This window comes from Cuculus canorus, chromosome 18, assembly GCF_017976375.1.
Source record: "Cuculus canorus isolate bCucCan1 chromosome 18, bCucCan1.pri, whole genome shotgun sequence".
In the NCBI taxonomy this organism is placed as follows: domain Eukaryota; kingdom Metazoa; phylum Chordata; class Aves; order Cuculiformes; family Cuculidae; genus Cuculus; species Cuculus canorus.
The window spans coordinates 10,874,607-10,889,303 of record NC_071418.1 but is presented as its reverse complement, the minus strand read 5'-3'; the positions used below and the strand labels follow the sequence as shown (position 1 = coordinate 10,889,303).

At 48.1% G+C, this 14,697-nt stretch overlaps 1 protein-coding gene across 1 annotated transcript in view; it reads left to right on the top strand.

Moving 5' to 3' along the window:
* Positions 1–14,697, top strand: part of LOC104054810 (protoheme IX farnesyltransferase, mitochondrial) — a 114,797-nt gene that overhangs the window by 89,201 nt on the left and 10,899 nt on the right. Inside the window, exon 6 of the mRNA XM_054083314.1 lies at positions 7,874–8,106. Coding sequence (XP_053939289.1) covers positions 7,874–8,106 — 233 coding nt within the window. The remainder of the gene's footprint in view (positions 1–7,873; positions 8,107–14,697) is intronic.

Genomic DNA, 14,697 nt, shown 5'->3' with positions numbered 1-14,697 from the left:
CAAAACCTTGGGCTGATGCTTTTGTCTGAGCTTGTCAGTGGCTTCAGAAGCCAGAATAACTTACTGATGACCTGGAAAAAATTAGGAAGATGAGAGGGCTTCCTCCAGCAGCCTTATACAGGCAAGGAGTCTGGGGACATTTTTAGTACCTCCTGATTCCAGAAATAATGAACAACGTATGATGCTTACTCCCGAAATCTGATTTTAATTATTGCTTTGGAACAGCTTTCATGCACTGGACTCATGTCTGAGCCCGCGATGGCAGAATCAGATTGCAGGGATGTGGATCACACTCGTGTCCTTTGTCTGCCAGGCAGACAAAGCTTCTTCTGAGCTCCCACTATTTTCTACCCGTCTGTGTGTGAGCTGGTCCAGGTTGCTTCTCTTCTTGTTGTGACAGATTGTTTTGACCCTGTATGCAGATGGAATTTGTGCCTAAATTAGCAATATTGGGATGGATCTGCGCTATTGATCTCACCGGTATTGTCTCGATGCTGTTTACCTGGACGTGGGAGATGCTGGAGTCAGGGATAATTTAGGACCATTTCTGTGGGCAGCAGCAGAAGAAGAGTGTGTGAAGGAAGTGTGGTGGTCTTGCAGAACCTTTGTCTTGAAGGAAACAGAAAATTCTCCAGATTTAACCAAAACCATCAAAAAATAAGTAAAATTGCAGTTAAAGGATCGTCTGTGCAGAATATTTGCCGTTATTAAATCCTTTGTAGAGGAAAGCGGGGATGCGCAACTTGGCTTTATTTGGAAGTGGAAATGACTCTAAGTAAGCTCCTTCTCTTCCTACCTTCTTTCTTCCCTCAAGTCCTGGCTGTGGAGGGCGAGATTTGGGGAGGTGCAGCTCGGCTGGGGGTGCTGGTCTCTGTCTGCCCTTCCCCGTAGACATCGCCCTCCACACTTCATTCTCCCCTAGCCCTATCCTGCTCCTTTTTGATCCTTATCCTGCATCTGGCAGAGCACATCCCCGGCCTCGGGGCGCAAGGAACAGTTGTCAATAATAATAAGGTCTAACACAAAATAATCAACCAAGAATTTCCATGTTCCGATCCACTAAGGTTTTCTGTACATGCTGCGGTGAAACTAAAGAGCATTGTTGATTGGGTTGTTTTTTAGTTGCGCTTTGAGAAGTGGGTAATGTTTCTACAAAACAATTTTAACAGACAGAGAGAAGACAGAATTTGTTTTATTACCTTTTGGATTGGGCTTTGAATCTAATTTTCAAGCATAAGCACTTACGCTTCAGCTGAATACAACGCAGGCGGTCTTAAGTGGCCACTTAGGGTCAGGCTTACGCTTGTATGTAAATATGGTTTGTGAGCGCCGTTTCCCATTAACACAAGGTCACAAATTAAGTTTCTTATGTATTTACAGAACATGGGAACATGAATTGTATCCAAGTGCGGATGGCGTGAGTGCTCATGTTTGGGGTTCGTACAGGCTCTGTCTGTGTGAGGGTCAGCACGGTCACACAGAGGTCGAAGCGCGCGATGCCCATACAGCAATTCCCTGTATTTTGAAACGTTGAATGTTTTCAGGTGCCGTTACGGGTGCAGCCCCAGCCTGGCCAATTTAGTCACCTAAAACTGAACTCTTAGGCTCCTAATTCCCTTCCTGCCACCCCAGGGGAAAGGGAAATAAGAGGAAGAAAGACTGGTGGGTTGGAAACTAAAACTCCAGTTTTATTGAAAAAATAATAATAATAATGAAATACTCAAATATAGTCAGTTATATGAAATCACCCCCCCACCCCCCGATGACCACGTCCCTACAGACACTGCAGAGCAGGCACAGGGAAAGGGACAGAGGCCAGGAGGGAGCTGGGTGCAGGGATTGGATTCAGAAACAGATGGGTCCAGGATCAGGGACAACCAGACAGATGAGGTCCTCACTGGGTGTCCGCCATCAAAGAAAAGAGAGGATACCCTTCTGATCTCTCAGTTCTATACCAAGTGTAATGCATATGAGATGGAATCCTCTGTTGGTCACTCCGGGGTCACTTTTTCTGTCCCCCCCCATCCCTGCAGGTACCTCTGTTTTCCGCCCCTTTTCCTTACGGCTCCCCCAACTCCAGGATGGCCCTGGTTTCTGCAGGGATAAGTGTAAGCAATGGCCTTTCTGCATCCCTGTGTCCCGTGTGAGCCCTGCCAGAGGGGGACACTGTCAACAAACATGCAGGTAACGCCCAGAAAATGAAGTTACTCAGACGAGGCTGAGCTGAAGTGAGAATATTGATTCTACTTCAGTTTGACCCACAACACATGGTTCTTCAGGGGAGGAACCCTGTATTTGTCGGTCTGCATTAAATGCTGCAGATTTAATGTTCAAAAGTTAAGGCGTATCAAAGCATAGGAATCAAAAGCATTGACACAGCTCTTAATTACTAATTCACATCCAATCCACTGTTATTTCTTGTTCTCGGGGTGCCTCTAGCCAGAGCAATGGGATGGAGCTCCCATCCCACTTCTAGTTCCGACCGACTGTCAAAGCCTCCCAGTTTTATTATGGATATCAGTGAAGCAAAGTGAGGTTGCTCGGCTGAGAATTACTCACGTGAAAGTGAAGGGATGTGAGGAAGAGAAAAGGTTTGTTTATACATTCCCCCAGTTTGTGAGAGGATTCTGGTGCAGCACCAGGCACCCCATTCCTTTGGTTTTAGATAGGGTGGGAATAGGTTATTCGAGCAAAACTCGAAGAAGAGAGAGTGACCCTGGTGATCCCTCAGCTTTATCCTGGATATGACGTGTATGGCACAGAATCCTCCGGTTGGTCTGTTTGGGTCACCTGTCCTGCCCACCCCTCCCTGCAGGTGCCACCCTTCTCCACCCCTTTCCCTTACAGCTTTGGTTTCTGTAGGAATAAGCACAAGCAATGGCCTTTCTGCATCCCGGTGCTCTGTGTGATCCCTGCCAGAGAGGAGCACTGTTGAAAAACATGCAGGTAACACTCATAAAATGAGGCTGAGCTGAAGTGAGAACCTGATTCTACTTTACCTCAAACCATAGCAGAAGGAAATTTTGTCCAGCTTCTTCATTGTTTTTTCCAAACAAAATTGTCTTTAAAGTTTTTCCCTTTTTCACACTGGTTTTATATTGTGGTTGGAACTGTGCTGTGACTGTCGTCTTCACAAAGTGTTTTGCCGAAGAGACCATAGAGAAGCTCGCGTGGCAGTAGTGCTGTTGATCCCTACAGGCATTAGAGGTGCTACTGCTGCTGGGAAATAGGTGCAATAATTCATTAATCTTATAGATGGGCAAATGCTCTTATTTGTTTTCCCCTGTCAGTTTTTCCAAGTAATGCTAGGAGTCAATCAGTGCTGTTATCCATGGCTCTGGAGCCAATTAGATAAATATATCTCATGCACACGTGTGTAAGATCATTCTATACATGTAACCAGCTCAGCTGTAAAGAGCAACTGGATTCAGAGATTATGCAATTGCACAGGAATTAAAAGAGGTTGCTGCATTGTCCAGAGTTGCTGTGAACGCTATGATGAGTGAGGGTCCACAGGTACGCCTCGTGGTCATGGGCGCAGGGCACGTGTGAGTATCAGCCATGTGGGATTCCTCCTGCCTGCTCCCCATTCCCTCCTGACAGCTCGGGGCTGTCCTTGAGGAGCCCTCCCCAGCCTGACTGGCGGCATAGAATCATGGAATGGTTTGGGTTGGAAGGGACCTCAAAGCCCATCCAGTTCCACCCCCTGCCACGGGCAGGGACACCTCCCACGGGATCAAGGGGCTCCAAGCCCCATCCAAGCTGGCCTTGAACACCTCCAGGGATGGGGCAGCCACCACTGCTCTGGGAAACCTGGGCGAGGGCCACCCTCAAAGGAAAACATTTCTGTCTAAGGTCTCATCTCAGTCTCCCCACTTTCATCTCCACAGACACTCCTGTCAGCAAAAGCTTTGAAGTGAATGACAAGAAACCTGAATGTCTCTTCTCCTCCTCCTCCTCTTGGATGCTCTCAGTGCAGTGTAACTGGGGAGGGTCCGTCTTGGGTGAACTCTGTGGGAGGGAAATGTCAGCACGTTGTCTTTGGATCAGGAAAGGTTTGGTTATTCACTCTCCATGCTGAAGTTCTTTCAGCAGCTTTAAGCTGACTGTGAACGTCTTTTAGCAGCATCACCAGGCAGACTCTTGCATGTGGGCTCTCAGTGAGGGAGAGAAGGACAGTGAGGCAGAACTACCGGTTTTTGGTTCTCCTTGAGGAGGTGTCTGATGTGGTGACATATTGGGTATTTTAGAGCTGAAATTTGAAGAGAACTCATTTGGCACTTGCAGTATTTTTCCAAAGTCTGATTTTAATCAGCCAAGTAACTGAAACCAACGCCTCCTAAGAATCCATCATAAACCCTAGGTTCTTACTCAATGTTTGCTTTCTGAGCTAGTTCCTTGGCCAGTTTTCCAACAGAATATTGCCCTTCTTTTCCCATGGGAGCAATTTCCTTGGCAGAACCCAACACTCACCTGAAATGAGGTTTATGTACCATCATCTGTCACCAGCCTACACTTAGTGCATGGGATGGTTTAAGGGTGAAGGAAACCAGCAGAGACCCCACAGTCTGACCACCACGTGAGAATTCCCCAGGGTTGTGTTACCCACAACTGATGCTCCTGTGCTGCACGCTGGACTGTATGATGGAACAAGGCTTTATTGGGAGGAGCTGCATTGACATAGGTGATGGAGGAAATCCAGTGACAGCTCAGCATCACAGCCTTTCTCTTGCTCCAGAAAGAGATCCAGATCTCCTATGCTCCTTTGGTGAGATACAGGCAGCCCAGCAAAGGGTTCATCAAATCGATGAGCCTCACACCACATGCCTGGATTTTGAGAGACCTAATCATAGAACCATGGAATGGTTTGGGTTGGAAGGGACCTCAAAGCCCATCCAGTTCCACTCCCCTCCCACTGGATCAGGTTGCTCCAAGCCCCATCCAACCTGGCCTTGAACACCTCCAGGGATGGGGTAACCACCACTGCTCTGGGCAACCTGGGCCAGGGCTTCACCACCCTCACAGGAAAAACATTTCTTCCTAAGATCTCATCTCAATCTCCCCTCTTTTGGCTTTAAACCATTCCTCTCGTCCTGTCCCTGCACTCTCTGATCAAAAGCACCTCCCCAGCTTTCCTGTAGTCCCTTTCCATACTGGAGGCTGCTCTAAGGTGTCCCCACAGCTTTCTCTTCTCCAGGCTGAATGACTCTCTCAGCCTGTCCTTGGATGGGAGGTGCTTCAGCCCTCAGATTGTCTCTGTGGCCTTCTCTGGACTCGCTCCAACATCAAGGAGGACTTTGCACTTCCAGCCTTCGCCTTCCCTTCCTATATGAGGGGCAAGTGTTTGCCACTCCATGACCAGCGCATGTGTAGTGTTCATTTGGATTGGAGACGTGGGAAAGTGTATTCATTCTTGATTAGTGACAAAAGTGCTCGTTGCATTTAGTCAAACTGCATCTTCATTTAGGTCTGTGAGCCCAGGGGGAGGAACATGGGCAGCCCAGCCCCATAGGGTCACGCTGGTCTTTTTTTTGCCTCTGGATGTGTATGGTGTAAATCTGACTGTATTTTATTCTGGAATCAGTCAGGATGGATTTGTGTCACCAAACCCAGTCAGGCTTTGCCTCCAGAGGGACAATATCTCCGAAGTGCAGCGTTTGTAGTCAACGGTGAGGCAGCTTACAACACTGATTGTGTTTTAGTGCCTTTCTGCAAAGAGCGTTGTGAGCTGCAGAACCCGAGGGCACGGCTCCATATGCGTCCTTCCGTGGAGTGGCTCCCAAAAACATCTCAATGTCAGTGGGTGGCAATGAGGTGCCCTGCCCCTGTTCCTGAGGTGACACCAAGGCTTGCGATGCTGGTGTGTGAGCTAGCTCTGTGCACGCCTCGTAACCCAAAATCTGCTGTGGGCTTTGAAAAGCTGGATGAAACGCCTTAGTCAATTTAATTTAAATTGAAGGCAGATCTTGGATGTGAGATTTGCTCATTTTTATTTCTTCCAGTTCTTCCGGATCTCCATACCCTATTGGTTCAACAAAGGTCTTAAAAACCAGTATCTAAATGGGATTTTTTGCTGATAAGACTCCCATAAAATTCATCCCCACCAGCAAATTTTTCTTAGCAGAGTTGGAGCTGTGCTTGCAACACATACTTTAGGGTTAAGGCTTTGCCCAGAGGTCAGAGGCATTGTGGAATACAAAGGCAAAGTAGTCTTCAATTAGAAAAACATGTAAAGCTATACTTCACACAGAGGCGTTTGTTGCCAGCTCACATGTTCTGCACTGACACTGACAACCACAAGTGTGTATTGAGCCACAGAGGTTTTTAAATGCAACTCAATGAAAGGTATTTTCATAGAATCGTGGGATCACTGAGGTTGGAAAAGACCTGTAAGATCATCCAGTCCAACCGACAAATTTTCTCCCATCCAGAGGTCTCCCACACCACATTGTTTCATAGTGGCATTTCGTTCTCACTCCCCACTACAATGAACACCCTCAAAGAAACACGTTTGAAGAGATCTCCACACATTGATCTTGTGCGAGGGGGTCACAAATAAAGCTTCCTGCGGGGTGCATCACGGTGCTGCCTGTGAAGTGCAGGAGGAGGCACCTGGAGCTCAGAGGAGGCTGAAAGGAGACCTCATTGCTCTCCCAGCTCCTGGAAAGGAGGTTGTGGTGAGGTGGGTGCTAGCCTCTTCTCCCAAGTAATAAGTGACAGAATGAGAGGAAATGGTCTCAGGTTGCACCAGGGATTGGATGTTAGGAAAAATTCCTTTACCCAAAATGTGGTGAAGCCCTGGCAGAGGCTGCCCAGGGCAGGGGTGGAGCCTCCATCCCTGGAGGGGTTCAAAGAACATGTGGCCATGGCAGTTGGGGACATGGTTTAGCAGGCACGGTGGGGTTGGGCTGATGGTTGGACTGGATGGACTTAGAGGTCTTTTCTAACTTTGATGATTCTGTGATTCTAAGTGTGGCTCGGGTCACCAAACAAAAAATGCTTTTTCATCGTATTTGGATGTTGGTGGTGGAACACGTTAGCAGACATTTACATGGCTTCAACCTCTTTCTTACATATCTTAGCAAGAGTTCCTAGCCTGCCCCAAGCTCGTAGCTGATGGACAATAGAAATCCACAGAAATAATTTTGCATCTTTTGTGTTTGCTGCTTTTGGCCAAACCCAAAATTACTTCAGTTGATTCCAATCATACTTAGACGATAATAAGTTTTAATTTGGATTCAGCATTACTGGTGTGTGGCCCCTGCTTACAGCAGAGCATGAGCTAAGGGGAATGTAGAAAATTCAGCCTTTTTTTTTTTAGTGAAGCCCGAAAATACTTTGGTTTTGTTGACCTAATTTCAAAACTCAAAAACTCGTTTCAAAAATTGAATGTACTCTTTTGCTTGTAAAAGCTTCCGATTTTTATGTCTAACCCTGTTGCGTTTCAATCAAGGGATCCTTTGGATAATTGTAAATAATTAAAAATTTGACAAGCTACTGCCATTCTCATTTGCTCTGAGCCGTGAGGGCTTTGTCTAGAGCTCGAAATTTGTTGAGATTAAAATGAACAAGAAAGGTCTGCTGGCAGCACCAGTACTCTGAAAGAGCCCTTGACCTGCAGAAGCTGAATTGATTTGATGGACGCAGTGTTCACCAGATCCAGGATCGTGATTGTTGCACACCTGTAGCAGGATTGTCTTAACTTTTTAGAATGGCTTTTCTTGGGATGGGGGCTCAGATGGGAACATCTGGGCTGGGCAAGTGAAAACAATAAAAATCCAATCTGAAATTTTGGGAGGACATGAAAGTAGCAGGTGGGGTTCGTTCTTTCAGGCGGATTCTGGCTCAGCCTTGCCTCCTGCTCTCCCCACAGCCCCCTGCTTGCCGTCTGCTTCGCTGCTTCCTGTGGAGTCCCTGGAATCGCCCTGCTGACGCTGGGTGTAAACCCTCTCACCGGCGCCCTGGGAGCCTTCAACATCTTCCTGTACACGTGCTGTTACACGCCCATGAAGAGAATGAGCATCGCCAACACGTGGGTGGGAGCTGTCGTCGGGGCCATCCCCCCTGTCATGGGCTGGACTGCAGCCACGGGCAGTCTCGACGCTGGTGAGTAAGGAACGCACGTGGTTGGGTGAGCAGCTGGCAGCGCTGTCTTTGGGATAGTGAAAAGCACCTACTCCAAAGGTAGCAAAACTTGTTCTTTAGGCTTGTTGACCTGATACTACTTCAGAAGCAGATAGATTTGTGATGTCATCGTCTGTTACAATGTGGTATGATAAAGACCAAAAAAGTAGATCTCAAACATAAGAAGGACATGAAACTGTTGGAACGGGTCCAGAGGAGGACACAGAGATGATCCGAGGGCTGGAGCACCTCCCGTACGAGTACAGGCTGAGAGAGTTGGGGTTGTTCAGCTTGGAGAAGAGAAGGATCTGCGGAGAACTTAGAGCAGATTCCAGTACTGAAAGGGACTACAGGAAAGCTGGGGAGGGGCTCTTGATCAGAAAGTGCAGGGATAGGACAAGGGGAATGGGTTTTCAGCTGCAAGAGGGGAGATTGGGATGAGATCTTAGGAAGAAATGTTTTGCTGTGAGGGTGGGGAGGAAGTGGCCCAAGTTTCTCAGAGCCATGGTGGCTGCCCCATCCCTGGAGGTGTTCAAGGCCAGGTTGGATGGGGCTTGGAGCAACCTGATCCAGTGAGAGGTGTCCCTGCCCATGGCAGAGGGTGGGACTGGATGGGCTTTGAGGTCCCTTCCAACGCAAACCATTCCATGATTCTGTGATTGTATGATTTGATCATTCTCCTTATGGGGGCCTTTCAGGAGGAAACGTGAACTGATAAAACACCTTATCCTATTGAATGTGTGTTTAGGCCATCTTAAAAAACAATCTAGAAGAACAATAGTGTCTTTGGCGTTACCGTGGAAGAGAGTGATGTAATTTCAGTGTTAAAACCATACCCAGTATGATCCAGTGTCCAAGTCAGGAGGTTTCCTCTGGAGAATTCCCAGATGTGGTTGTTACTGTCTCTCACAAGCCAGAAAACATCCAAGGAAGAGAAATTTACTGTTGTATTTTTTAATTGCCCGATTCTTAACTCCTAAGTTATAAACGTTCCTTCCCCTCCTCGTGAAAAGCAAACAAAGGTTTCTATTTTAGTGACTGTGAACCATTTTTACACCCCTCATAAAACACTGATCTCCTCAGCAGCTCTGACACAGTTAAGGCCTTGGTTTTCCTGCCAGCTTGAAACTTCAGAACCCAAGTGGCTCCACACGGTCATTTTCTGAAGAAACCCGTGAAGGTCAACTAACAGATCTGTTAAGGATCCTTTTAGCACACACTCTCCCCACTGTCTGGCATGTTTAAGGCTTGAATGAGACTTTCCACGACAGGGCTTTTAACCAGAAGTTATTGGGATCCGTGCAAAGGCCATGGTGCCATTCTTCGTTCATGCCACGGGCTCCCTGGAACAGGCAGTCAGAATGAGCTTTGTGTGCATGTGTTCAGATTTAATCTGGAGCTGGGAGTGTTTAATCCTGTGTGCTACTTCAATACAAACGTTTACATCTCTGAATGGTTTTCTTCTATTTAGGCCCCTAAATGTTACCTGTGTGTGTGTGTCTCACGTTAGCGCGTGCGTACCAGACGTTGTTAGCTCTGTATTTCTAAAAAGAAGAGAATTAATTAAAACCACAAAACGTGTATTTTTAAGACTTGTATAATTCTGGCTGCAGATGTTTAGACCGTGGATCTCGTGTAGAGATGTCTGTGTTGGTTTTGGCACCTTATTGCAGAGTTGATGCTGTAAGGTGGCTTGTGTGTGCCCATGTGCAAAGTCCAGCCTGGAGGAGCTGGGGTGAAGAGCTCCCTGCTGCCAAGAGCCCTTGTTGTAGAGGCTGTCACAGTTCAACTCTTCACTCCCGATTTTACAGTGACAGCCACACCGCTGCAGTGAAACCCCAGCACAGGAAAGTGAACTGGCGCTGGTTTGCATAATCTGTGGGGTTACAACTTGCTCGTTGAGACCCATTTCACACAGCGCTCAGCTGGCCCTGCAAGGCAGGTGGCAGAGAGCACCTTCTTGGTCCCGAGTAAGATCTTTCCGTCTAATTTCAAACTGAGACCTGCTTACACATCCCTTTTCTGTGGAGGGGATAGTCCTGGCAGTGATGCCATCAGTGGAAGATGAGAACTTTAAACGAGCCGAGCAGACTTTGCCAGAACACAATGGTCTGCACTGGTGCTGAACCTTGTGTTGTGCTGTTTGTGCTGGGGAGCTAAAACCTTGAACAGTCACCTCCCCATCTGTGTCAGGGAGGACAGGCAGCTGGTTAACAGTGAAAGCAGTGGTGTTGAGCTGATACCACTCTGCTCTTCATGACAGAGCAAACCTGGGGAGTGTCGAGAGAATGCTGACCTGAATGGAATATCTGAGTGCATTCAGTATTAATAAAAACCACACATCACAAACTCCTTTAAAAAAAAGAGAGAAATAAAAGGAAAGGATTGCACTGTAAACTATGATTTTGAGTGTTGAACATTCTACACTCGCAAAGGAGAAGAGAGTTCACTGGCAGCAGCAGACCCATGCATAGGACAAGCCTGCATCAGAGTGCAGACCCGCACCCCTCTCTACCACAGTTGATGAACTCATTAATAACATGTAATTAGCTTAGAGACAACCTGGTTTTAAGCAGAGGTGTGAAAATGCATTTGCACCTCGTTTAGTGAAAAAAAAAAAGATTGTTCCCTCCACCCAGTAACAAAGGGAGGGAGAAAACCAACAAGAAGGAAGGTTCTCACCACTTCACTGCTGTTTGTTTGGGTTTACATTTTCTTGTGGGTGTTCTATCCTTGTAATCTTCCCGCAGCAGCTGCGTTGTTGTAGGTGCTGCTGGTTGTAAGGAAAACAACATCTAAGTGTGGATCTTGCATTCCCATTTGAGGGACTACCAGGCATGACACCGCACCGTGTGGAACCCCAGGATGGCTGGGTCTGCACTCGGCCGTCCTGTCAGGAGTTCAGCAGCAGCTCTGGCATAGTTCATCGTTAGTGCCGCGAGGTCGTTTGAGTGTTGGACATGATTCCTTTCATCTGATTCCAAAGATAATAACCAAGTGTCTCACAAAGTGTAGGGATGCCATCCAGGGGGGTCCAAGACAAGCTTAAGAGGTGAAGGTGTGAGCGAACCCCATGGAGTTCAGCAAAACCAAGTGCAAGGTCCTGCACCTGGGTCGGGGCAGTCCCAAGCAAAAACAGAGGCTGAGCAGAGAATGGATTGGGAGCAGCCTGAGGAGAAGGACTTGGAGTGCTGGGGGATGAGAAGCTCAACATGAGCCGGCAACGTGCACTTGCAGCCCAGAAAGCCGGACCAATCTCCTGGGCTGCATCCAAAGCAGTGGGACCAGCAGGGAAGGAGGGGATTCTGCCCCTCTGCTCTGGTGAGACCCCACCTGGAGCCCTGCAGCCAGTTCTGGAGTCCTTAGCACAGGGAGAACATGGATCTGCTGGAGCGAGTCCAGAGAAGGACACAGAGATAATCTGAGGGCTGGAGCACCTCCCATCCAAGGACAGGCTGAGAGAGTTGGGGTGGTTCAGCCTGGAGAAAAGAAGGCAGCAGGGAAACCTTAGAGTAGCTTCCAGTACTGAAAGGGGCTCCAGGAAAGCTGGGGAGGGGCTCGTGATCAGGGAGTACAGGGACAGGACAAAGGGGAAGGGTTTTCAGCTGAAAGAGGGGAGATTGAGATGAGACATTATGGAGAATATTTTCCTATGACGGTGGGGAGGCCCTGGCCCAGGTTGCCCAGAGCAGTGGTGGCTGCTCCATCATTGGAGGTGTTCACGGCCAGGCTGGATGGGGCTTGGAGCAACCGGATCCAGTGGGAGGTGTCCCTGCCCATGTTAGGGAGGTGGAACTGGAATGGCTTTAAGGTCCCTTCCAATCCAAACCATTGTAGGAGTCTATGTACTTGCCTTCATTTTGTTTATAACTTTCTTATTTATAAAAATTAACTCCTTGACAGTTTCTTGGATAAGAACCAAATCTCGTTTATTTGCAGACAAAAATCTGGGCCTCTTGCATTCCCAGTGATGCAAACACCACTGGTATTTCTCACACTACCCATCCTTCGCAGATCTTACAGTAATTCCTTGCTTCCATTTCTGCCCTGATTCGTAACTTTAATTAAAAGCTCCTAAGCCTCATTGAGCATCCTGCCCCCAGCCCTACATTTTGTGCACACGTAATTTAGGGAAGACCTCACAGTTCAAAAGGGAAAGATAAGGTTATCTCTGAGATGATGTGGAATTCTTTGTTGTGGGCTTGGGGGGGCTACGTGGTGGGGTTTTTTTTTCACTGGCATCTGTTTGAAGCTGGTGAAAGATGGGGAATGTTCCGGGGTCTTCGTGGGGGAGCGAGTGCAGGTGAGCTGGTCAGAGGTGTGTGATAAGTGTGATCTATCATGGATATCACTGCCCAGATCTGGGTATGAACTGAACTGCCAGCCTGTGATTCGCAGCAGTACGTTTGCTTCCTTGAAAGCACATTTCATTCCTCCTTCGTGGTCTGATTCTTTTCTGAAGAGGTTTGTTTTTCTAGTAAATCTAGACACCCTCAAATGATTTCTCCTGATTCTACAAAGGAAGGACTAGTGGGAAAATAAGGAAATTCACTTAAAGCCTTAATGGCATAAAGCTGGGCCGTGTCCTGTTCTGTGCCAGACCCTCCTGAGCAGGATCCACGTGCGGGTGAGCTCCTGGCCACGGCACACTGCTCCTGAGCCCGTGTTAGGAAGGAACAGAGCTGTTTATTTTGGCTTGCAGAGGCACAGCATGTACATGCTGTAATTACTCATGGTTTGCTGGTTGTTCTCCCCATCTAATGCTTGTTAGCGATGTTTGTTGTCCGTTTAAACTCATTATTTGTAGGAAAAACGAATTGGGGATGAACATTCCCCAGTGCCATATCCTATATTCTCCCTGATGTGTTCAACACTTCTCCCGCCAACCTCCCAGTGCAGCGACGGCTCCATCCCAGCCAGCAAGCAGTGTTGGTGTCTCGGAACGGAGCGATTCAGTGCCTGGCGTTGGGATAAACCACTCAGTTAGATGGAAGTGACAAGCAGGGCTCCTCAACTTAACGTGCTTATCAGCCACGGGGATTTATTCGGAGTAGGTGGTGGTGGCATAGCCGATAACAGCCTGACAGCGCAGACAACATCCCAGCCCCGGTGGCCTGGAGCCGTAGGTATTAGTGCTCCAAAGAGTGTTTATCTCAAGAGCCCATTTAGTTTATCTCAGATGCTCCACTTCTGGTCTCGCTTTCCTGAAAGACATCTTGGACTGATTTTCATTCATTTTCCGGAAATTTAAATAATTCCTGGGGCTATGGAATTTATAGCCTGAGTATCAGTTGTGATGTGGGGAGGCTTACTGCTAAATTGCCTTTACTTTGTAATTCAAATTGTGTTGTATGGGAGACATTAATTATGTCAGCCAACATCTATTTACAAATGGGGATTTAAAGCCGGGGCAGTTCTTATCAGCTGGTGACATTGGGCAGATTGATGGGATCAGTAACAAAAAAAAAAAAGATCAGGAAAAGGGGGGCTGCCCCCAACCTGTCCGGCTGGAGGCTCTCACTCCATCCCTGATGGAGCACTTGGTGGCCAGGGGGAGGGAGAGCAGAGCAACAGCTTTATCACAAGCAAAATGGGCTTGGAGATCTTTGTGCCCCTTCCAGTGAAGCACTTGGAGCTTTCAAAGCCCCTTGAGGTACGAAGTGGGGGGGTGAAGGAGGGGGCACCCTGCTGGGGAGCACAGGGGCTCCAGCCATCAACTCCTGTTGGTGAACTCCACTTGTCAGGGGTTCACTGCCCTGATGAAAGCCAGCAGAATTTGTGGTTATTCCAGAGGAAGCAGAGGTATTCATGTCACTGACATGTGAGCGTTGGAAGCTGGGGGCCCAGGAGTGGGATTTGTGGGGATGAAAACAGTAAAAATTCAGGGCAAGGGACAACGCCGGTAAGCAGCTGGTCTGCATTTAGGACAAAAACCAGTGGCGGACTTTTTTCCCTATTTCTATCTTCAGAAGAGACAAAAGGAATGAATGGCAGTGCCACTGCTGGGACCCCTTTCAAGCTAAGTCCATGAATCCACAGGGAACAGGCGCTTACCTGGTGCCCTGCACCACACGTGCCACTCAGGGAACAGGGGGGCGATGGGGCTGTGCAGCCGACCCCACACCCTGGGTGTGTGACACAGCACCCACAGGAGGGTCTGCAGGAGGGACTCCCACCATTGCGCTCTGCGAGAGCCCCGGAAGGAACCTGGAAGAGGCAGTGGATGAGGAGCCCCTGCATGGCACTGCAGGTTTCAATCCTTTGCTGGGTCTGGTTCTTTGCCAAACACTTCCTAAACATATTTGCACTTAACAAATGGTCTCTGCAGAGATCATCTTTTTCATCTTACCCAACAGGCTTGGGGTTCTTTATGGCATTTGTAGCTTGGATGAGCTCAGATGAATGATGTACGGCATTGTTGTTTTTCTCCACCTTGCCTGTATAATGGAAGGTGTTTCCCTCTGCGGCTTGCAGCTGTAATAACCTGTTGTGTGTCGTACCAAAGTGTGCATGCCTGTGTGTATCCATATGCACACAGCTTTTCTCCACATGGCGAGTGTACCTGAGGACATC